The sequence below is a fragment of the Medicago truncatula genome, chromosome 1 (assembly GCF_003473485.1).
Source record: "Medicago truncatula cultivar Jemalong A17 chromosome 1, MtrunA17r5.0-ANR, whole genome shotgun sequence".
NCBI classification, from domain to species: Eukaryota; Viridiplantae; Streptophyta; class Magnoliopsida; order Fabales; family Fabaceae; genus Medicago; species Medicago truncatula.
Genome location: NC_053042.1, coordinates 22599151 through 22622427, shown reverse-complemented (window position 1 = coordinate 22622427; position 23277 = coordinate 22599151). Strand labels below are relative to the sequence as shown.

At 35.1% G+C, this 23277-nt stretch overlaps 1 protein-coding gene and 1 non-coding gene across 2 annotated transcripts; one reads left to right on the top strand and one right to left on the bottom strand.

Annotated features, from left to right (window-relative positions):
* Positions 1–3311: 3311 nt before the first annotated feature.
* On the bottom strand, positions 3312–3418 carry LOC120577984 (small nucleolar RNA R71). Its single transcript, XR_005643960.1, has one exon. It is a non-coding gene; the product is annotated as a small nucleolar RNA R71 (small nucleolar RNA).
* A 5643-nt stretch (positions 3419–9061) lies between these two features.
* Positions 9062–22592, top strand: LOC25483457 (RRP12-like protein). Its single transcript, XM_013612151.3, has 18 exons — positions 9062–9675; positions 10332–10878; positions 11433–11684; positions 12631–12722; positions 14389–14599; positions 17074–17255; positions 17356–17577; positions 17833–18011; positions 18684–18777; positions 18894–18950; positions 19027–19158; positions 20057–20128; positions 20247–20360; positions 20805–20966; positions 21054–21182; positions 21317–21418; positions 21818–21885; positions 21979–22592. The coding sequence occupies exons 1-18, from the start codon at positions 9190–9192 to the stop codon at positions 22292–22294; spliced, it is 3417 nt and encodes a 1138-aa protein (XP_013467605.1). The 5' UTR covers positions 9062–9189; the 3' UTR covers positions 22295–22592.
* Positions 22593–23277: the final 685 nt, after the last annotated feature.

Genomic DNA, 23277 nt, shown 5'->3' with positions numbered 1-23277 from the left:
ATTGTTGTGACTACTCTTTTATGACTAAGTGAAGTTGTATGAATGAATTATTGTATTGGATATGATGTTTATCATGAGATGTGTATGATATCTTACTATAATGTAAGGAATGCTTGAAATGGTGAAACTATATGTGATAGTTGATGCTGAATGACATTGTTGATTATCGATAATCATGTTGATGTGTGATGAGGAATGCTATGAATTGATTGTGTATGGACATATTTTCTTGATAATGCAAATGTTGTGGATATGATCAATATAATTGGGAGTTGTCCTATATATTGTGGTGAAAATTTTGGATTGTTGTCGCATTATCGAGTCTTGTTACATGTCCATGCATCATAGTCTTGTTGAGTTTGTAGTTGAAAAAGGGTTGAACTCTTTTACTTCGGAGATTATGTAAGACGGGTGTGAAATCTTACATACGATGTTTTTGTTGCATCGAAGGTGACGACCTTGAGGTGATTTGGTACCACATGCATGTATGTGTCAATAGGTGCATATCATGCCACGAGTCTTATTGATAAATGTGGTTGGTGATTGTTCATGAAATATGATTGATGATTGTTCATGATATATGTGATTGGTAATTGTGTATGAATAACCGTGAATTGATATTTGTTCATGACACATATGATTAGTGACTATTGCTGTGAGATATTGGAATTGGGATATAGGTATATTTATGTGAATACTATTATTGTTCAAGTGCATGATGTTTAAATTGAAATATTCATGTTAACTATTATTTGGATTATGATGATGTAATACTTACCCCTAGTGGTTTTGACCGCCTACCTGTCTGTATGGATGGGTAGACGTTGTGCAGGATTAGTTTCTTGGTGAGTTATTGTGCTTGATGGATATCGGAAGCTATCTCTGGTATCGGTGTTTATAGAGTTAGGTGACTCTGATCTAGGCGTCTGTCGTAGTCTAGATCTTTTGTTTTGGATTATTTGTTATGATTGGAGATTACCCGTATGTTGGAATTTTGAGATTCATCTATGTTGATCATTGATTCATGACATGTACTCTGGTTTATATTCCGCTGCGACTGTTGAGATTTATATGCATGCATGTTATGTTTGGAATTTTGAATGTGACGTAGCATCTATTTCTTGAATAAATGTATTATTCGCAATCATTATTGCTTTAATAGAAATAGGAGTGTTACATTTACGGTGCTTGTTTTTTTGGAGTTTGTTTTAGGTGGTGATGTGGTTTGGTGGGTTTATCTTCAAGGGTGTTTTTAGGTGGTTATGGTGTACCGTCTATATGCGGCACCATCTGTATCTTGTTTCGTCCATACCTTGCGTCTTGTGGGGATGTGATGAGTCATTTATTATCTGTTTTTATATGTTATTTAGTTTAGTTTTAATTAGATTTTAGTTTATTTTATATTAATATTATTTCCCTTTTAAGATAGTTTACTACAAATTGCATTTTATTATATTTCAGGAATGAATATTGGATGGATTGAGTCTTGGAGCAAAAGAAAGGGACTTGGAGCTGATTCGGTACGAAAATACAAAGATTGGAAGACAAAATATGTCTCCCCTAAAGTCAGAAGCTTGGCACGGCCCGTGCTAGCATTGGCACGGCCGTGCCACCCTCCAGAGTTGCTTTTGCTTAGATTTTAAGCTACTCTATTTTTAGCCCGAATGTAATAGCTTAGATTTTAAGTCGAATGAATGCTATAAATAGAGTAGCCATCCATCACAAATATTCATCTTTTCTTGGAATACAATATGTGACAATTGTCTTTCTAATAAAAGTTCATTTTACTTTCTTGTTATTTACTTTTATGCTTTCTCTCTTCTTCTCCTTGTCTACGATGAACATTAGTGAGTAGACTTCTCTTGTCTTGGGATTGTTGGATAAGTCTAATGACATAATCCTAATCAAACCAAGCTTTAAACCTTAATCTTATGTAACCCTAATTCCTTATCTAAATTCACCGCTTTAACATGGATCAACCATTATCAAACTGTGGAAACGAAAGTGGAGGGTTTGATAATTGTTTATCCATCATCTCAAATATCAATTCATAAAACGAAAGTGGAGCTTTGATATTCGAACAAGTGAATTTAGACAAAGATTGTAAAGGCAGCGAAATAGTCTTTACAATCTTTGAGACATATAGTTTTGATCTTCAAGGGAACTAATAATGATCAAGTCAGCGAAATAGGCTTGGTTGTTAGAGGAACCAAAATCTAATAGTAATCAAGTCAGCGAAATAGGCTTGGTTGCTAGAGGAACAAAAGAGAAACTGTCTTGAGAAATTAGGTCTAACATAAGGTTATAAGTTTAATAGTTTGGTTTGTGAAGGACTTGTCATTAGGATGAACCAATAATTCCAAGACTTTTATCTTTTCTTTTATTATTTGCTTTTAATTAAAAATCCAAAACTTTCCACCTTATAAAACTTTAGTCTAATCATTATCTAAAGTTAATTGAATTCATAACTCCCTGTCGGAACGATGCTCATATTTTACTACTTCGGTAAGACCGTGCACTTGCGGTTTTATCCCATCAAGTTTTTGGCGCCGCTGCCGGGGAGTTATTGTAATTTGATTAACTTTTCAATAGTGTTTAGTCTAAAATAATAATAATAATAATAATAAATTTATATAAGTAAATAAAATATATTTATATATAAAAAAAATTAAAAAAAAATTATTTCTTTTTCTTATCTTTTTATTTTTTTATATATTTATATCTCTCTCTCTCCATAAAAAAAAAACATATATATATATTTTCTTTCCTTTTCTTATCTCTTTATTTATTTTTTTATTTTATATATATATATATATATATATATATATATATATATATATAAAATATCTCTCCCTCCCTTTCTCCTTATTTTTTTTTTTATTATTATTTTTTTCTATCTTTAACCGTTTTGATTTCAGGCATGGCTCAAAGAAGATAATAACGATATGGATGAGAAACGTGTTCTCAAAGAGTATGCAATCACATCTTCAGATGAGCCGTACGATGCTATTGTGTAACCAACGGTTGAGGATATTAAATTTGAAATAAAGCCTGCACTTATTTATCTGGTGCAGCAAAATCAATTTTTCGGATCACCCACTGAGGATCCGAATTTTCATATTTCAACTTTTCTAAGACTGAGTGGAACTTTGAAGGCAAACCAAGAGGCCGTAAAGCTGCACCTCTTTCCTTTCTCTTTGAGGGATAGAGCTAGTGCTTGGTTTCATTCATTGAAAATTGGTTCTATAATTTCATGGGACAAAATGAGGAAGGCATTCCTTTCCCAATTCTTTCCCCATAGTAAAACTGCTCAATTAAGGAGTCAAATCACACAATTCACTCAAAAAGATGGTGAATCTCTTTACAATGCGTGGAAGCGTTTCAAAGAAATGTTTAGGCTTTGCCCCCATCATGGTTTTGAGAATTGGCTTATTATCCACACTTTTTATAATGGTCTTTTGTTTTCCACAAAAATGAATGTTGATGCAGCTGCAGGTGGAGCTTTGATGAATAAAACCTACGCAGGAGCCTATGATTTGATCGAGAACATGGCATACAACCACTATCAGTGGACAAGTGAGAGAGTTATCACTAAAGGTACTCCTCCACCCTCTAAAAAAGAGGCAGGTATGTGCCAAGTTTCTACCCTTGATCATCTATCTGCTAAGGTGGACACACTTCTTCAAAAATTTGATAAATTAACTGTAAGTGTCGTCACACCTGCTCTTGTTTCACCACCTTGTGAATTTTGTGGAATACTTGACCATACTGGTGTTGAATGCCAACTAGGTAGTGTTGCTAAAAGTCCCGAGCAAAATTTTTATACCTTTGGACAACAAACAACACCATCCATTTATGCAAACAACGAAAGAGTCCCTCAGAAATCCAGCTTGGAAATTTTACTAGAAAAACATGCTATGGAGCAATCCAAGCAATTTCAAGAACTTAAAAATCAAACTGGATCTTGACTCTTTTGTCAAGCTTACATCTAAAGTGGACTCCATTGCTACTCACACTAGAATGCTAGAAACTCAAATCTCTCAAGTAGCCCAAAAAGTAGCTACTTCCTCTCAAACCCCCGAAGTCTTTCCAGGTCAAACTGAAGCCAATCCCAAAGACCTTATAAATGCTATTCAACTTAGGGACGGTAAGCAGTTAGAGGACCCCATTATGAAAACTAAGACAATTGAGGGTGAGATAGAGAGTGAAAAGCAACAAGGTGAGAAAGTCATAGGAGAGAGTGATAAGCCAATCGTTTCACCACCTTATAAACTCAAAATCCATGTCCCACAAAGGCTTGTTAAGCCTAACATCATAGTGATTGAGAGTTTTTCCACCCCTTGTGTGATTGAGAGTGAAACCATTGAAAAAGCTATGTGTAATTTGGGAGAGAATCTCAGGTTGATGCCACTATCCCTTTGGGAAAGATTGGGTATTGGGTAGAGAAACCTTCTAATCGTCAAGCTAATGACTCTAAAAGAGCGCTTCGTGGGAGGCAACCCACGAGTTTAATTGCTTTTATTTTGTTTGTTTTGTGTTGTTTTAATTTATTTTGTAGGTATTTGTCCAAATATGATGCAAAAAAATGAAGAAAATTGAGCCTTGCACGTCCAGAAGCTTGGCACGGCCAGTGCCAATGTTGGCACAGCCGTGCTTGTGACCTAGCCAACATCCACCAACTTCCAGAGAGTTGGCACGGCCCGTGCCTGTGGTGGCACGGCCGTGCCATGGTCCCAGACCCTCTTTTACCATTTTTTTCACTTTTCTTCTTCTTCCTTCATTCTCAAACACAAACTTCCCTCATCTTCAACTTCTCTCTCTCAACCTCCATAACATCAATCTTCAAACCTCCATATCTATCCCCATTCCAAAAAAATTCTTCACCAATCTCCACCATTCAACTCATAAACCTCACTAAAACCAAACCCCATCACTAAACCACCCCTTCCCACATAAACCTTGTCCACACCTAACCTCCACCCACACGCAAACCAAGCTAAGGTCAATGGCATCAAAAACGAAAGGTGAGGATATCGAAGCCTCCGGAAGAGGTGCAAGCAAGAAGCAATCAACAGCCCGCAATCATGGGATCCAATTCAAGGATTCCGAGCAAAGAAATAGGTATAATTCTCTAATCTCTAGAACTATCTCTCCTTGCAGGTACCCTGATGTTAATGCTTTGGATAGACTAGAAATAGATGAACATGTGATTAGGCTGTTGAATACATTCACAACCCTGTGCTTAGGTACCTTCACACGGTTATTGCTTGCACCATATGGCGTAGAAAAAAGGTAGAAATGATGAGGACTATTGAGTTGTTTATGTTGTAGGCTATACTTTATAACCACCATGTTAACATTTGCTATTATTTGATTTATTATCTTGTTTCAATTGCTAGAAAGAAACCAGATATAAAGGTGATATAGTGGTAGGTGGAATCATCACTTTCATTTGTTAGAAAATTTGAGGTAAATGTGAACAAATGGATAAATAGGATTGAGGGAAACTACTATCTATACTTAGAAACCCTCACTACCATGTTTTTTTTAGAATCCATGGCCCTTCTCACAATTCCCAATATGAGTGGCGAGTCAATAATGCTAATTTCTTGATTATTCTACCTAATTCAGATATTACTAATCCGAAGGTGGTAGAAAACTTTTATGTTGGCACTAACCCACAGGTACACAATGATGGTGATGATGGTGGTCATGAAGAGGAGGTAGGTGCAAACTTGCACCATTAACAAGTAGTCGGTGGAAACTATAATGATGAACGGTGGGCATGGATGCAAACCGAAGTTCAAAGAACATGCACCGAGCAACAAAGACAAGGTGTTGAAATGATCGGGCTAAGAAACGATGTCCTAAGGGGCACTCAAATAAATGAATACAACAATCAAATGTTGCGATACATGATGCAACACCTTCACCTCCAAGGTCTACCTTATGGACTTCAATAAAATTGTGAGCTCTCCTCTTCCTCTACTCTTCTCTACTTCTCTTCTTTCTTCATCATCTTCTTCTTTTTCTTCTTCTTCTTTTAAATCATTGAGGACAATGCTTCTCCTAAGTGTGGGGGGAGCCTAATAAAGTGTCTTTAGTCGTAGTGTTTCCAAACTCCCTTGAACTTTATTCTTTTGTTCTGTTTTATTGTGAAAGGCATGGTTAAGTAGCTTGTTTTTATTGAAAAATATCATGACATAAATTTTTTATTGTCTCCTCTTAATTGGTTATTTCTTGTACATGAAAGTGAACTCTTGTATTTTAAGTTTTCTTGATATACTCACATCTTGCTTCAAAGTGAATACAATTCTCCAATGAGAAAAACACAAGTTGCTTCCCTTGAGTAAGTGTATGAATAGGTATTTTAAGGAAATATGTTTTAATTTTAGTGGTACTTTGACCTTTAAAAACTCTCAAAGTAAAAGTAGTATAAGTTAGTATAAAGGAGTTTATAAAAAGCCAAATAGCCAAAATAATTTCAAGGTTGCATTATTGAATCTAGATTGGGGAAGGAGGTAGGCCCTCCGACTTCCTACGTGAAGGTAATGTTATCTTGAAAAACTTTAAAAAGCATCATTGAATCTAGATTGGGGAAGGGGGTAGGCCCTCCAACTTCCTACGTGAAGATGATGTTTTAAGGAGCACCACTGAATCTAGATTGGGGAAGGGGGTAGGCCCTCCGACCTCCTACGTGAAGGTGTTGTTTCTTAAATAAAGTATGTTGAAATTCCAAAAATGTGCAAATGGCAAAGATCAAAAAGATTGCAAATACTCCCATCTCTCTTATATGAAATGAAGAAAGAGTTTTTCTTGGTTGGTTTAGTACTAGGATTAGAACATGTTTCCTCATAATATCTATCTTATACAGGAGCAAGAAAAGAGTTGGACTACACACACACACTCACTTGAAACTTGATTGTTGGGTTGAAGAGGGATTACAAAGAATGCTTGAGTTTGTGATTAGTGTACACTTGAAATTAAAGCCTTTGAGGAGACATGTGTTTTAATTAAATTGTCATGAAGTAATCTTGTTTATGCTACCATGTTTATGCCTTTTGCTTGAGGACAAGCAAAGATTCAAGTGTGGGGGAGTTTGATGAGTCATTTATTATCTGTTTTTATATGTTATTTAGTTTAGTTTTAATTAGATTTTAGTTTATTTTATATTAATATTATTTCCCTTTTAAGATAGTTTACTACAAATTGCATTTTATTATATTTCAGGAATGAATATTGGATGGATTGAGTCTTGGAGCAAAAGAAAGGGACTTGGAGCTGATTCGGTACGAAAATACAAAGATTGGAAGACAAAATATGTCTCCCCTAAAGTCAGAAGCTTGGCACGGCCCGTGCTAGCATTGGCACGGCCGTGCCACCCTCCAGAGTTGCTTTTGCTTAGATTTTAAGCTACTCTATTTTTAGCCCGAATGTAATAGCTTAGATTTTAAGTCGAATGAATGCTATAAATAGAGTAGCCATCCATCACAAATATTCATCTTTTCTTGGAATACAATATGTGACAATTGTCTTTCTAATAAAAGTTCATTTTACTTTCTTGTTATTTACTTTTATGCTTTCTCTCTTCTTCTCCTTGTCTACGATGAACATTAGTGAGTAGACTTCTCTTGTCTTGGGATTGTTGGATAAGTCTAATGACATAATCCTAATCAAACCAAGCTTTAAACCTTAATCTTATGTAACCCTAATTCCTTATCTAAATTCACCGCTTTAACATGGATCAACCATTATCAAACTGTGGAAACGAAAGTGGAGGGTTTGATAATTGTTTATCCATCATCTCAAATATCAATTCATAAAACGAAAGTGGAGCTTTGATATTCGAACAAGTGAATTTAGACAAAGATTGTAAAGGCAGCGAAATAGTCTTTACAATCTTTGAGACATATAGTTTCGATCTTCAAGGGAACTAATAATGATCAAGTCAGCGAAATAGGCTTGGTTGTTAGAGGAACCAAAATCTAATAGTAATCAAGTCAGCGAAATAGGCTTGGTTGCTAGAGGAACAAAAGAGAAACTGTCTTGAGAAATTAGGTCTAACATAAGGTTATAAGTTTAATAGTTTGGTTTGTGAAGGACTTGTCATTAGGATAAACCAATAATTCCAAGACTTTTATCTTTTCTTTTATTATTTGCTTTTAATTAAAAATCCAAAACTTTCCACCTTATAAAACTTTAGTCTAATCATTATCTAAAGTTAATTGAATTCATAACTCCCTGTCGGAACGATACTCATATTTTACTACTTCGGTAAGACCGTGCACTTGCGGTTTTAAAGTTTGTAAAAAGTCAGGAGGTTTTTGACGAAAGTTACAATTTTGATGAGATTTTTGCCTATTCACTCATTGAAAAACTATATTAATATCGAAGACTATGACCGATAATAAGGTGTACATAATCAATGACTATTTTAATATAGAGGATTATCACCGACAATAAGGTGTACATATGTATTATAATACCCCAATTTTTTATGGAAAATGTTAACTAGTGCCCCCGAGGCACTAGTTAAGGAGACTAATATAGAAGTTTTGCATTGGGAAATAATGAAAAGTGGAATGTTCCACTTTATGAAAGTCAAACAGTTATTATTTTTAAGGGTTAATATATGTTTACTCCCCTGTAATATTAGCGATTTCTGGTTTACTCCCTGTAAAAAAAAATTGTTTAGATTCCAACCCTGTAATTTGAAGATTTTTTGATTTTGGACCTTCATGGCATCATATTACAAAATTTGAGAAAATTTGAGAAAATTTCAGTTTACCCCCTTCCATATCATCGATATTTCAGGGTACCCCTGTCATATCATTGATTTTTTATAGTCGAAATTGATGAAGGTCTAAAACCAAACAACTTCAAATTAAAGGGTTGTAATTTAAACAAATTTTTTTAAGTAAACTGAAATTCATTAATATTACATACAATAAACATGTATTAACCCTATTTTTAATGGAAAATTTCTATTTTTGACTTTCTTAACCGGTCTTGGGCATTGTTAACTTACCTTTTTTTAATTTTGTTTTTAGGAATACCTCAATTTTTTGATTTGTATGTACTGCATAAACCCCTAAAACGTTTAAACCCTTCACCACTCCGCCGTTGTTTCCTTTCATTCCACAATCCACCAAAACCTCTTCAATCAGAGAAATCACTCCATCGAAAAAAATGGAAGAAGAGCACGCAGATTCCTTCAACGACGCATCCGACCTCTGCCAGCAGCTCATGGACCGTTACGCCAAATCCCCCGCTCCGCACCATCGCCACCTCCTCGCCGCTGCGGCCGCTCTCCGCTCCAATCTCTCCTCCGAATCCCTCCCTCTCACACCTCCCGCCTATTTCGCTGCCGCGATATCCACCGCCTCGTCGTCGGAGTCTCTAGACTCCGTATCGCTGTCCTCGCTTGCTTCCTTTATGGCAATCGCGCTTCCGCTTGTGCCGACTGGGGCTATCTCTACGGAGAAGGCGAGGGAGGCGGCGGAGATTGTGGGGATGTTGCTGGTGAGGGAAGAGGAGGGTTTGGTTGTTTCTAGCTTGAGAGCTGCGGTGAAGTGTGTTGGGGTTTTGCTAGGGTTTTGTGATTTGGAGGATTGGGATTCTGTTAAATTAGGGTTTCAAACTTTGCTTAAATTCTCCATTGATAAACGCCCTAAGGTAGTAACAATCTTAGTTTTTTGTTATCTGTGTTTAATTTATTTATTTATTATGCATTGCCTGGTGCATGAATTCCTAATTAATTGTTAGTTTTATCTTGCAAAACTATAATCACTGTGTATTTAACATTGCTTCTTGTCCATAAAGCAAAGACACATTCAGTCGACAAGACATTGATACTAACACATCCAGACCGATAAAATTTTGAGAAAATAACATAATTCAGTGTGATCCAATATGTTGGTGCTGGGCACACCCTTTGATTTGGTGCTACGGAGGTTCATGCCACTATTATCCCGAATTTAGCTTCAATACTCTTAGCTACTATAGGTCGTGTTCTGTTTAAAAGACTCACAAAAAAGTTTAGGCAAATCATCAGTTGAGAAAAGGTGGAATGTAATGCAGTTGGTGATACTTAAGTTTTTGGTACTGTTTTAGTAGAAAACAGTACTGACAATGCATATTATTGTATTGAAGTATTATTTTTTCTTTTAAATGTTATGTTGATATCGTAAGATGTGTTGGTATAGAAGTTTAAACAATAGAAGTAAAAATAATAGAGTCCAAATTATTTGCGAAGCGTTCGATACTTTATGAACATGGCTACTATCCTGAAGTGTTCATGCCACTTAATTGGTTGTTGTTTATTTGTTTAGGTTCGAAGATGTGCTCTAGAGTCTCTCGAGAAGTTTTTTAGGTCTCTTAAATCTTCCACTGTTATCAAGGAAGCTAGCAAGTTAGTTTTGTCTGAGCTAAAGAGGTGCATTGATTTGACAATGAAAGTAACTGCTTCGAGGACTGTTAATGAATGTAAAGATAACGGGACTTCAAAACCCGAGCACCTGGAAGTCCTACATGTACTAAATGTAGTTAATCTCGTTGCTCCTAATCTTTATCCTAAAGTTGTTCCTAAAGTTCTTTCAGAAGTGCATAAATTATTTGGTTCTCAAGTCTCGGCACTTACAAGGCATGTTCTTAAAACCATAGAAGCTATTTTTGAAACTTCAAGAATCCGAAGTATAGTCCTGGAGATAGAGAACATTGTAGTTTCTCTTGCTTCTTATGTATCTTTGGGTGATAAGAACCCACTGGATACTGTGATTGTTGGAGCAACCATATTAAGACTTGCAATGGACTTACTTTATATTGGACAACCAAGCTTGTGGGTCAAGAACCTTCCTCTAGTTTGTCAACCTATGATGGGTATGTATGATGCTTCTATGTTTATCCCTTATAGAAATCATTTAATTGTAATTAATTTGATTTATGTTTTTAATTCAGATTATTTTAATTCACCTCATTGTGTTTAGAACCATCTTTCTTCTGATTTTTCTTTTAGGACAAAAAAAGGAGTTGTGTTTAACAATGAATCATGTCAATGCATCATTAATTAAATTAGAAATCAAAATCTATTGAATATTGATAGTTCCTCTATAAAACATTTTCCATGTGCTTGTCATGCTTTGGTCGGTGGTTCCCCCCCTTGGATACCTACTGCAGCCTGTACGGTCTTTTTATGGCATGTTGTTTCTTGTTCCAAGCATAAAATTTCCATACTATGAATACCCAGTAATATCTAAATAACTTGCTACTGATTAATGCTAAAATCTTAGGTATTGCTGATAATTTTCCTGTGGAGACTTTGTACTAAAAGCAATCTTTCATGTACATTTTTAAGTATTACTACTTTCTCTTGCCTTATATTACGTTTTTAGTATTACTAATCTTCTGATTCAATCTGCAAATGTTGAACTTAGGGCTTCTAACTTCTGAGGGAAACACTGCATCACAGGCATCAAGTATCTTGAATGATGTGCTCAAGCATCGTATTGGTTCCCAAAGCTTATTAATTAGTACCGATCAAACAGTTCATGATGATAGTCAGCTAAGTTTGGAAGGTGATGCTATAAAATCAACATGTGCAGTTTTTGAGAACACCCTCTCTGTTACTGATGGGCTCCCAAATGAGCATCTTTTGTCAGTCATATCTGTTTTGTTTCATGAGCTTGGTATGGAACTGTCTTCTACTATATTTGCACTGTAGACGATATATTATTTTTTAAATTCTTTTGTCTATCTTATTGGTCTTAGTTATCGATTGTTAGATACTCGATGGCATAAATTTGTTAAGCATGTTACTTTATTCTTTACAGATACTTTGTGATATGGTTGTGTTTATGGTCTCACTTTGATGTTCTGCTGTGCATGTTTTAGAAGTGTTGATATTTTAATTTCGAATCTCGTAGGCTCATTGTTTTCTTTTAGTTTCTTCATGTAGCGGGATATCTTGTCCGCTGACTTCATTATACTTTTTTTCTTTTCTCTTTTATTAATCATTAACGTTTTTGTCAAAAAAATAAATAAATAACACTGGATAATCTCTTTCTATCTCTTGCTCTTTTTTATTTTGTAAGGAGCAAATATGTTGTCTGTTATTGCACTTCTCTATCAATACTAAAGTGATAAGCATATAACCGCTTGGGGAACCCTCCATTATAAGCAAGCTATCTAGGGGGAAGAGCTAAGTCACTTAAATACTCCATCGAGTATCCCATACCCATACCACTCGATGTGGGACTTGGGTACCCCATAATACCAAAGTTCCCTATCATAGCACCGCCCATTAGAGCCGATGTCCCGGTGGATTGCACCCTACGCCACTTTACATGGCCTGCCCCTTCGTAGGGTAGTCCTTTCCGAGCCATCGACAACCTGGCTTTGATACCAATTGATAAGTATATAAGCACTTGGAGAACCCTCCCTTGGAGCTAGCTCTCAAGGGAGAAGTACCAAGCCACTTAAATACTCCATCAAGCATCCCATATTTCTTAATGTGGGACTTGGGCATCCCATAATACCATAGTTTTCTATTTTACAGTTTCTTGTGTAAAAGAAATTTGTAATCAAACTATATTTCATCCCGATGTTATTCTTCGTAATCTTTGTTGGTTGCAGGAGAATTCTCATCTGTATCTATGAGGAATATTGTGCTTAAACTTGCTGACCTGATGATTCAGACTTCCGATAGCAAGGCTAATAATGAGCATGTAAGTACTGGTGAAAAATATTTTGGATGTTTCCACATTGATCTAGATGTTTGGTAGGTTAATCTCAATACCTTAATTAATCATGTTATGTATTTCTTCATTATGTGTTGTTTCTCACTCATTTTAGAATTATGGGTAGTTCATTTTAGGAAGTTAGTATATTGAACATAATTGTCTTTCTCATTTTTGAGCAATCCTTACATCTTGAGCTAACTTTTTAGGTTGAATTAGATAAGCCCAAATTCCGAGACTTAGAATGTGATTGAACGAAACATAAGAATTGCTCTACATTGATTTAAAAAATATAATTGAACTACCCATGAGCATGAGGATAAAAAATGGTACCTTTTTGGTTCCACTAAATGTGTGGTGTGGAATCAACAAGAATATAATAGAACAAAATCTTGTACTAAAAAGAAGAGTAGAACAAAATTGTTCCATTCTGTTCTATCTGTGCATCAAACACTACCATAAGTGTATTCAAAATCCAAGTTCATTCATGGCTCAACTTTGGTAACTCTACATTGGTATAATGACTAGTTTCACTTTATATTTTCCAAAACCTTGATTAATATTGTATAGACTACTACTACAACAACAACAAACAAACTTTATCCCACTAAGTGGGATCGGCTGCATGTATTAAACGACACCATGATATTCTATCGTATATCATATCTCTATCCAGTTCATTAACTTCTAGATCTTTCTTAATTAATAGTTTCTCTTAATAGTTTTTCTAGGTCTTCCTCTGCCTGTAGTTTCTCTTATCGTAGATTACTGGTTGAAAGATTTGAAAAATAATCAGCTATTTAATATTCTATCATAAATATGTTTTCATATTAGTTTTCATATTTCATTTTTTTCCATGATTTGCTACCAGTTTTAATTAGAATTAAGAGTTTAGTATTAGTATAAATAAAGACTAGTCCCTGAAAAAAGTTTCTTGTATTAGTATAAATATGATTTGCTACCATATTTTTTTCATGACATCCAACATATCGATATAATTTTTTTATTCTATATTATATTCCCCTTCATCTATATTTAAAAGCAAAGTCGTCTGGGTGTATTGGAAGGGTGCTGCACACGTTTTGATGCAGCATTTTGTGAGACATGAAAAGTTTTCTCCTTGGGTTAGATGCCTGTTGAAAGGCCTTGGGATACCAACACAAACCCAACATAAAACCCTACAATTCAACATGGTATGAGAGTACCACCCTCCACAACTTTTGATGTCTTCATTATGTTGTTGAGTTCCTTAAAATCTGGAACTCTATGAAAACGTCATTACCTCCATGATTTTTCCTTCTCATTGGCCATTAGTATGACCCTGGTTTTTTGTCCCCTCTTTTATCCTAATTGTAATTGGGTTTTGGCCTTGGTTTTTGTCCTAGTTGCAGTTTAGTCTTGAATTATGTCTGATGTTATTTAGTCTTGACTTTTGTCTCAGATGTGGTTTGTGGTTTGGTCTTGAATTTTGTCCCAGTTACTATTATTTATGTTTTGGTAGAAAATAAACTAAAGCTACTTTACTGATTACTCTTTCATCTGGTATTCAATGTTATGTCCCAGTTACTATTATAGTATTATTTATGTTTTGGTAGAAAATAAACTAAAGCTGCTTTACTGATTACTCTTTCATCTGGTTTTCAATGTTATGCAGCTTCAGAAATGCATCGGGTCTGCCGTTTTTGCTATGGGACCAGAGAAATTTCTCATACTTGTACCTATCTCTCTTGATGAACACAGCTATACTTATTCAAATATTTGGCTAGTACCGATCTTGAAGCAGTACATTACTGGAGCATCACTTGCTTTCTACATGGAGCATATCGTGCCTCTTGCAAAGTCCTTTAAGAAGGCTAGTCGTAAAGGTATATGTCAACTTCTGGAACATCTATATCTATTGATAACATAACATGTTTTTCCTGTTATAATGTTCCTCTGCTGCACTGCGCTACTTTGAGCATGGTGTTGTATTATTGAAACCCTTTTCCTGGAGGTAACCAGTAGGTTTTTTTTGCCAATGGCTACCCCTCTACCTTGACAGTTCTATTGTGATAGATAAGTATTGGAGAACATACGTAGGTGCAGACATATTCAAGCAGGTTGAATAAAATATTACAATCTTTTGGAGCCTTGGGATATCTCGATCCTAGTGTGAGACACAATCTGTAGGATCATGTAGGATTTCAGTTCTTGTACATTGGATGACAAGAAATTATTTTTGGTGATCTTTGGCGTCAATCAACTATTGCTTTGGGTTTTGTGACCTGGTTGCTACATAACCTATTGTCTTCGGTGAAAATGGAAACCCTTAGCCCAGTTTTGAGCATCCATTACCCACGCACATTTTTCCATGTTGTTTGCCCTCTCCTTTGCACATTTCTCTTGATTCTAAGGAAAATACAAGGCTTTGTTTGACAACTCTTTTATGATAGCAACTAACAGAATTGACTAGTGGATTAAGAGAGTATATCACTCCACAATACTGTCTTAGGGACAGTTTTTCCTTCCCTTGGGCTCTTCTGTTGTCTTGTGTTTAGCCACTGGTGTTGTTTCATGTTTGTGCAAACCTCGTCACTCCACTCCTAACCAATTCCAACTTCCTCATCGTGATGAGAATTAATGAGTAGATCAAGCCAAGAAGAAATTTCCCTATTCCTCTCTTGGCACTTGGCAGCTTTCTAATGTGTTATGTACAGAATACAAATTGTAGATATGTGTGAATGGTTGTCTATAAAACTACACCTTGTTTCTATTTATAATAGAATTAGAATCAATTACAATTAATGTTGGTTAAACATAAGTGATATGACAATTTAGCAAATCATATAGTTTTCATATCAATTATGTTTAATTAACATTAATTGTAATAGATTCTAGCATTATAGTAGCATTAATTGTAATTGATTCTAGCATTAATTGAAATTGATTCTATCTCTATTATAAATACAAACAAGGTGTGCTTATCGTCTTGTAGATATGTGTGAATGGTTGTGCCTATACAAGCACACATTCTTTGTATTTATAATTTATAAAAGAAGTAGACTCAATTACAATTAATACTATAATAAATTACAATTAATGCTAATTAAACATGATTGATATGACAATTTAGCAAATAATGTAGTTTTCATATCAATTATGTTTAATTAGCATTAATTGTAATTGATTTATTCATTTATTGAAATTGATTCTATTTCTTGTATAAACACAAACAAGGTTTGCTCTGTTTAGACACACAACGTTTCACACATATCCACTCCATTGTCTCAGAGTAGGTTATGATTCTGTGACCTGTTTTTGTGCTTCACATAGGTCTACAATCTTTACATCTTCCAACATCTAATCCAGATGATATGCGGTATATCGATTCCAAAAGACTCTTTTCTGCCCACCTTGTAAATATTTGCCTAAGACATAATGGAATGAGAATTTGCCTTAGAAAATTTAAACATTAGTAACAACATTTTGCTCTTCAAGAGGTAGTTCCATTCTCAGTAACTTGCACATCATTTTCTCTCCAATCTCATCATCAAATTTGTCTAAGAGCTCAAACTCAAACATTTTTATCCCGGTGTTCATATAATCAAAATGTTCAATAGTCCATGATGAACATAGTCCCACTAATATTACAACCGAGCATTTATAGTAGCTTGGTGAGTTACCTGCTATAGCAGGTTGCTATATGGATGGCTGACACTTGTCAGTCACTTAACAGCTGTCAATAGCTGTTAAGTGCCCGCTGTAGCGGGCATACTCTAACTAGCTAGCTCTAAGACTAATTAACTGTAACTAAACTAAGTCTGAGCTCCTTCTCTATAGGAAATGACAAGAAAGTTGCTAAAAATATATTTTGAACAAATATAACAGAGGGTAAAATAGGTATTTCAAACCCTAACTCCTTTAGCTGCTGCAACAAGCTGTTTTCGCTGCAATTTGTGGCTGCAAAAATTTGTTAAAATTAAACACACCAGCGTTTATTGTCGCATCACTTCCAATTGTGCTTCGCGATACTGAGTTTTCCCACAATTGCAGTGCTATTTAGAATATAGTTCAAAAAAAAATTATCTTTTTTTTTTTTTTTTTTTGATAAATCTAAATAAATAATCTATTTCCATTTTGTACGGCGGAAATATAGTAAAAGGAAATTAATTTTTGACAAATAGTCATTTTGGGATATTAGTATATTACAATGTTGAGAGAAATGTAGTGTCTCAAAGTTGTCAATTTTGTTCCACTCTCACTTCAAATATTCGTTAAGCTTTTGGACATGCAATTTTTCTTTATGACAATAATTAATTTAGTCAAATTCTTGAGCTAAATTGTTGTGGTTTCTTTCCAGTCAAAAAGTCAAAGGTCAGTCAAGATCTGCTCGTTCGTGCCCAAGAATTATGGGGATTACTTCCCAGCTTTTGTCGTCATGCAACTGATACATACAAAAGTTTTGCTCGTCTAAGTGATGTGCTGACTACTTTTCTTAAAAAGAACCTCTCCATGCATGAAAATGTTTCCACGGCACTACAGGTCAGATTTTCATACTGATGATTACCTTTGTACTTCTCGTGGCTTTATTTGTTTGTTTTTTTAATTGGCTTCCATGTAAATGATCTTGAATTTTATGTAGATTCTTGTGAACGAGAATAAAGCTGTACTTAACCCTAAAAAGGAGGAGACAGAATGTGATGCAGAACAGGATTCTTCATTAGAATTCAGCATGCTACCTGCTTATTCAAAGAAAGCTGCCACCAGAAATATGAAGGCCTTGGAATCTTATTCGAGTCAATTGCTTCATATTTTATCAGATTTATTTATAAGTTCACCTCCTCAAACACGCATTTCATTAAAGGTTTCACATTTTTCAATTATTTTACAGATAATCCCCTGTATATTGATATTTGATATCATTCTCTTGTGCTCTTGTCCTGAAAATTACTTTTTTTTGTTACTCATGTATTTAAAATGCACTCTTTTGTGTCATTTAATACAATTTTGGAGAATTCCTAGGCCGAATATTGCTCTGTTACTATAACATTGCCTGGCTTTTCTTGCCCACTAATACAACGGTTTAAGTAATTTTAATTTTTTTGCCTTTCTTTTATAGGGTGCAATCAGCTGCCTAGCTTCGATAACTAATTCTTCTGTAACCAAAGAAGTTTTTGTGTCTCTGCTCAAGAGGTTTGAGCTTGTAGATTGTGAAGGTGAAGGTGAAGGTGAAGTATTGACTAGTAACAGCAGTGTGTTGGACATTGAGCCAAGTGATGAGACGGGATGTTCTCAAAGGTGAACCTAGTAACTAATTTATAAAAGATTAATTGTACCGGTGGAGATCTAATGGCAGCCAGAATATCATATAACAAACAGATTTTTCAGATTTATAATGACAATTCATTGTTTCAGTTTCTCTTCGTTGAATTTCTCTCCTTGATAGACTTGTAATATCCACGCTTAACCCTAAAGAGCTCATTTGAAGGAGTGTAATCAGAGAGGCCCATTCACGTGCATAGACCTGTCTGCTATGTTTTAGAGAGAATTGGTCCATAGCTACGGTTTTCTATACAACAACAAACAACAACCAAGCCTTAACTGGATAAAATTAATCGAGTTCTTGATTTGTTGATTTCATTCTAATGTCAACTTTAATATTTATTGGCTGCTTTGTATATGATTGAGGGTTCAAGTCTTGGAAACAGCCTCTTGTGTAAAAACAGGGTAAGGCTGCATACAATACACCAAAAATGGTGGAGCCCCGTCCCGACCCTGCGTATGCGGGAGCTTTAGTGCACCAGGCTGCCCTGCCCTTTTGAATATGATTGAGCTTTACATCATCTTAAACTATAGAAAATGAATGGGAGAATAGGGAAACCTGGCCTATTAAAACTATCCCCTTTCTTTCTATTCCTTGTTACTACATATTACATAATTGATGCAAGCCAGAGTCTTCTTATTCTTCAGGTGCTCGATATTGGAGATATCATCTTGTCTTGTCAAAGGAGCCAATGATAATCTTGTTGAGATAATTTATAATTTAACAATACATTCCTTTCAGGTATTTCTTAAAGGTTGAGCAGAACTTTATTTTTGTTGATATAATCCCTTTATAATTCTTTTGACGAGCATATGCATTTTTGTAAAAAATAAAGTTAATGTATGCTTGATATGTAGGCAACTAATGAAAGTGTTCATTATGAAGCATACAACACTTTGAGCAAAATTTTGAAGGTATGCTTTGTGTGATTCTTTTTTCTGTTTCATTTTCTCTTGTTATATGTCTCAATGTTGTTACTGGATGATGCAGGAGCACCCTTGCTATTCTTCTAAATATATGGAGCTAATTGATTTATTACTTAGTATAAAACCTCCAACTGATGTTGCTTCTCTTAGAAACCGGTTTGTTTGTTTCCACACGCTGATGATTCACATTGTGAAGGTCAGAAATCTTAAATATGATATTATTTCATTTTTTATATATATTATGTGTCGATTTCCTTGGGTCTTGGGTATGAGGATGTGTAACCTTTTGTGATATATTTCTTCATCTATGTGTGTATTTGGAAAATAGTCTTTTTATGGTGTGACCGGACGTACAGAACAAAGGTTACACATATGTTGTCTAAGGTGGGTCGTTCTGCGATTAAAGTTTGTCCATTGCGGAATTAAACAGACACTGTTCTTTTTGTTGTAGAAATCAAGTTTCAGCTTTGCACGAAAGTACTTGCTGTCCCCATACCTTGTTTATAAAAAAATACCTAGATTCCGACCGGTCTAGCATGATAGCAACTTCAATATCCATATTTTTACCCATTTGATATCTATGTAATTAGACTTGAGCCGTAGGTAGTCAATAGCAGAAGATGGCACCGCTATCACGATGGAGTGGTGGAGAGCGGTGGCCCACCTCCACAGCAGCCCAAACATGTTGCATATTAATGATGTGTGTAACGCGGAAGATATCGTGTGTGGCGTGGAACCTTATGGCCGCAGCAATTGTTTTTTATGGAAAATCGAAAAGTAGGAAAAAAATGTGGGTCAAGTCAAGTGGAGAAACTTGGATCCTGAATGTATTTGATGCAGTGATTTATGTATCTTAAGAAATTGTGCTGTTTGCCTCTGGCTGAACTGTGAAATTGGGTTAACAAATGTTACATATCTGCATTATTTGTTTGTATGAGCCCGGTTCATTTGCAAATTAGAGTTTCTTTCTGAGATTTGCTTGGGATTGGGAGGTTCATAGCCAATTTATTTTCATGCTCTTTTTGTTTTTTGAACAATGAATGAAGGTGTACTATTTAAACTTAAGTGGTCTTGTCTTGATATGCATTATGCAGATTAGTTTCGAAGAGGATGTGAACTCAAAGGCTTTTCTTATTCTGAATGAAATCATTCTCACATTAAAAGATGTAAGTTCAAGTACATACCATTCACATTTCTTTCATTGGTTTAGCTTGGTCTGCTATGTATCATATTTGTAAGAAGAGATAGTAGCTGTACTAAATCATATGCGTTGGTACCATGTAGGGAAAGGATGAAGCTAGGAAAGAAGCTTGTGATTTACTCTTAAATATAAGTTCTAGCTTGAGAGATTTATCCTGTGTTGGTCCTACTGAACCGTATCACAAACTAGTTAGCATGGTAAATTCACTCTTCTTTTTAATGTTATTTATTTTTGTCAATCTAGTTCATTTTGAATTTTCCGAATCACACATCTTTCCTGTTGTTTCAAGCCAATAATTTTGCAATAAATGCAATTTCACACTGTGTGCTTGGATGAACTTGTTTTATGTAGAAAAAAAAATATTATATCATGTAATATTTGAGGTTAATAAGGTGGAGCCTTGGCGCAACGGCAAAGTTGTTGTCATGTGACTGAAAGGTCGCGGGTTCAAGTCCTGGAAACAACCTCTTGTGTAAAAAACAGGGTAAGGCTGTGTACGATGCACCAAAATGGTGGGGTTCCCGAACTCTGTGTATGCGGGAGCTTTGGTGCACCGGGCTGCCTTTTTTAATAGTTTAAAGTAATGATTTGCATTTCCTGGAATATATTAATGAGTTATAACTTCAATACTAAATATACAGATAATGGGATATCTTTCTGGTTCATCTCCCCATATAAAAAGTGGAGCAGTGTCTGCACTGTCAGTATTGGTATATAAGGATGCAAACCTTTGTGCCTCCATTCCTGATCTCGTCCCTTCTCTTCTATCGTTGCTGCACACCAAAGATACAGAAATCATAAAAGTGAGTGTTGTCGTTCATTTTAAAGATCAAATAATTGTTGTAGCTTATTTCTGTTATTGCTTGAGTTTAACTTTACATCTGTAACAGGCTGTCTTGGGCTTTTTTAAAGTGATGGTGTCTTGCTTAGAAGCAAGAGAGTTGCAGAATATTCTCTCAGATGTTGTCTCTGAAATCATCCGTTGGTCGTCTGTTTCAAGACATCATTTTAAAACGAAGGCATGTCTAATTTCTAATATTAAGCTACTAGTCTTACCCATGCATGACGTGTACTTAAATAAGTACACCTACACAACATGGACTCTTGTCTATACTGGATTGAACCATAATAATGTTTTCTTTGTTGTCTATAGGTCACAGTCATATTTGAAATATTAATTCGGAAGTGTGGTTCTGCTGCTGTCAGAGTGGTTACCCCAGAGAAGTACATGGATTTTCTCAAGACAGTTTTAGAGGTACTGTTTTTCATATTAAATACTCCCTCCGTCCCATATTAAGTGACACAGTTGACTCAATCACACAAACCAATATATATATATTTTTTTTTTATCTTTAATTATCTATCAGAAAAAATTATGAAAATTTAATATTTTGAAAATATTCATCGAGACGAATTCAACAACATCTTATATGATAGATATTATTTATCTTTGTAGTAGAAAAATATGGTCAAAGTATGTCAGGTCAATAGTGCACATTGTCAAATAAGTCATCTAATATGGGACGGAGGGAGTAAAAGGCTTTTGTATTACTTTCAACTCAGCCTCGTTCAAAATTTATAGTATTTCTAGAGGGTGATTATTAGACTGATTTCATGTTTGATAAAAAAAATTACGGTGCCTATTGGTGTGCAGAATCGACATGGAAAATCAAATGAAGCAGCTGCTAATGATACAGAAAATGAAGTTTCAGCTGCCAAGGGGTATGGTTTTATTGCTTGTAAAAAAAAAAATGGCAGCTGATTTATTGTTTCCTTGAAGCTGAATGCTATTGTCTATCCCTCTTTCCTTTGTAGGCTGGAGCGGAGGAAACCTGATATTTTGAACACCCAAGAGAAAGACTCGTTTCAACAAAGAAAGAGAAAGGGGAAATTTGAGAGAGACATGTCAAGCAAAACTGAACCAACTAAGTTTAGGAGCAATGATGAATTTAGATCAGCCAAGAGAAGTAGGCATTCTAATGATACAAATTCTAATTTAAGGTCAGAAGGAAGTATGAAGGGCAATAAAAGCCAATTCAAAAGTTTCCCTCACGGTGATGGGAAGAGAAGGGGCAAAGCTCCTAATGTACGGATAGGAGCTTCCAAATCAAACAAGTTCAAAAGAAAGTAGTAGATACTGGAGCTGCGCAACACTAAAGGTGGTAAAACAGTTGATAAAAGTGTGGCATATATTTATGCTGTGTTGGTATTGAGAGAATGCTTACTGCATGCATAACTTATGGGAGAAATTCAAGAGGGTGGTGTTGTACTATATAGCTATGCATTGCCATCTTCTATGCATTTGTCACTATGTATTGCATGCCCTGACTGATGTTATAGATAAATATCGTTATTCATGTTGAGACTCGTGGACATTGAGTATGCCCAAAACAAATATATTACTATTTTTCTCCTTACCATTTTCGTTATATTTTTTCCCTTGTGCTTGCAAAACAGCCAATCACACACTTGATGCAGTTAATATTTTGACTCTGTCAAGTATTAAATGAAAAGGATACCATTGTCAAAAACAGAAAATAAATGAAGAGTACCAAGCTTCAGATGGTAGGCATTTGCATTATCAAGTTGAATAAAAGTGATTTTCAGTGTCTGCTCCATATCTGTATGAGTGTTTGTCAGTTGAATGTTGAGGGTTTAATCCAAGGGTGTTTAAGAGTATCAACGTATTTTTTTTTCTTTTTTATAAAAAAATTGCATAGTTTTTAATTATTTTTTTGAAAAAAGTCAAATTTGTTTGAGGAGCACTTTCCGAGGTCCTAGGGCAACATCACCATACCAACCCTAGTGGGTTAGGTTTTAAGTATTATTATTTTCAGAATTGTTATTTTGACAACCGAAAGTTGTAGGGACAACGTATTTTCAAACGTTCCGTCTAAACTTTCTCTTTTTTAATAATTTATTTGCCCTTCTTGATATGTGTGTCATGCTTAAAGTTACTTAAAACTCATACGGTGTGGCATATGACAACCATTTTAGGTTGTTCATATATCATGACTCTATTATTTTTTATGATGGAAAATAGACTTTGCAAAAATATTAATACATTGGACTAACTTGGACAACAAAATTATTAATTAAACAAACAAAAATTAG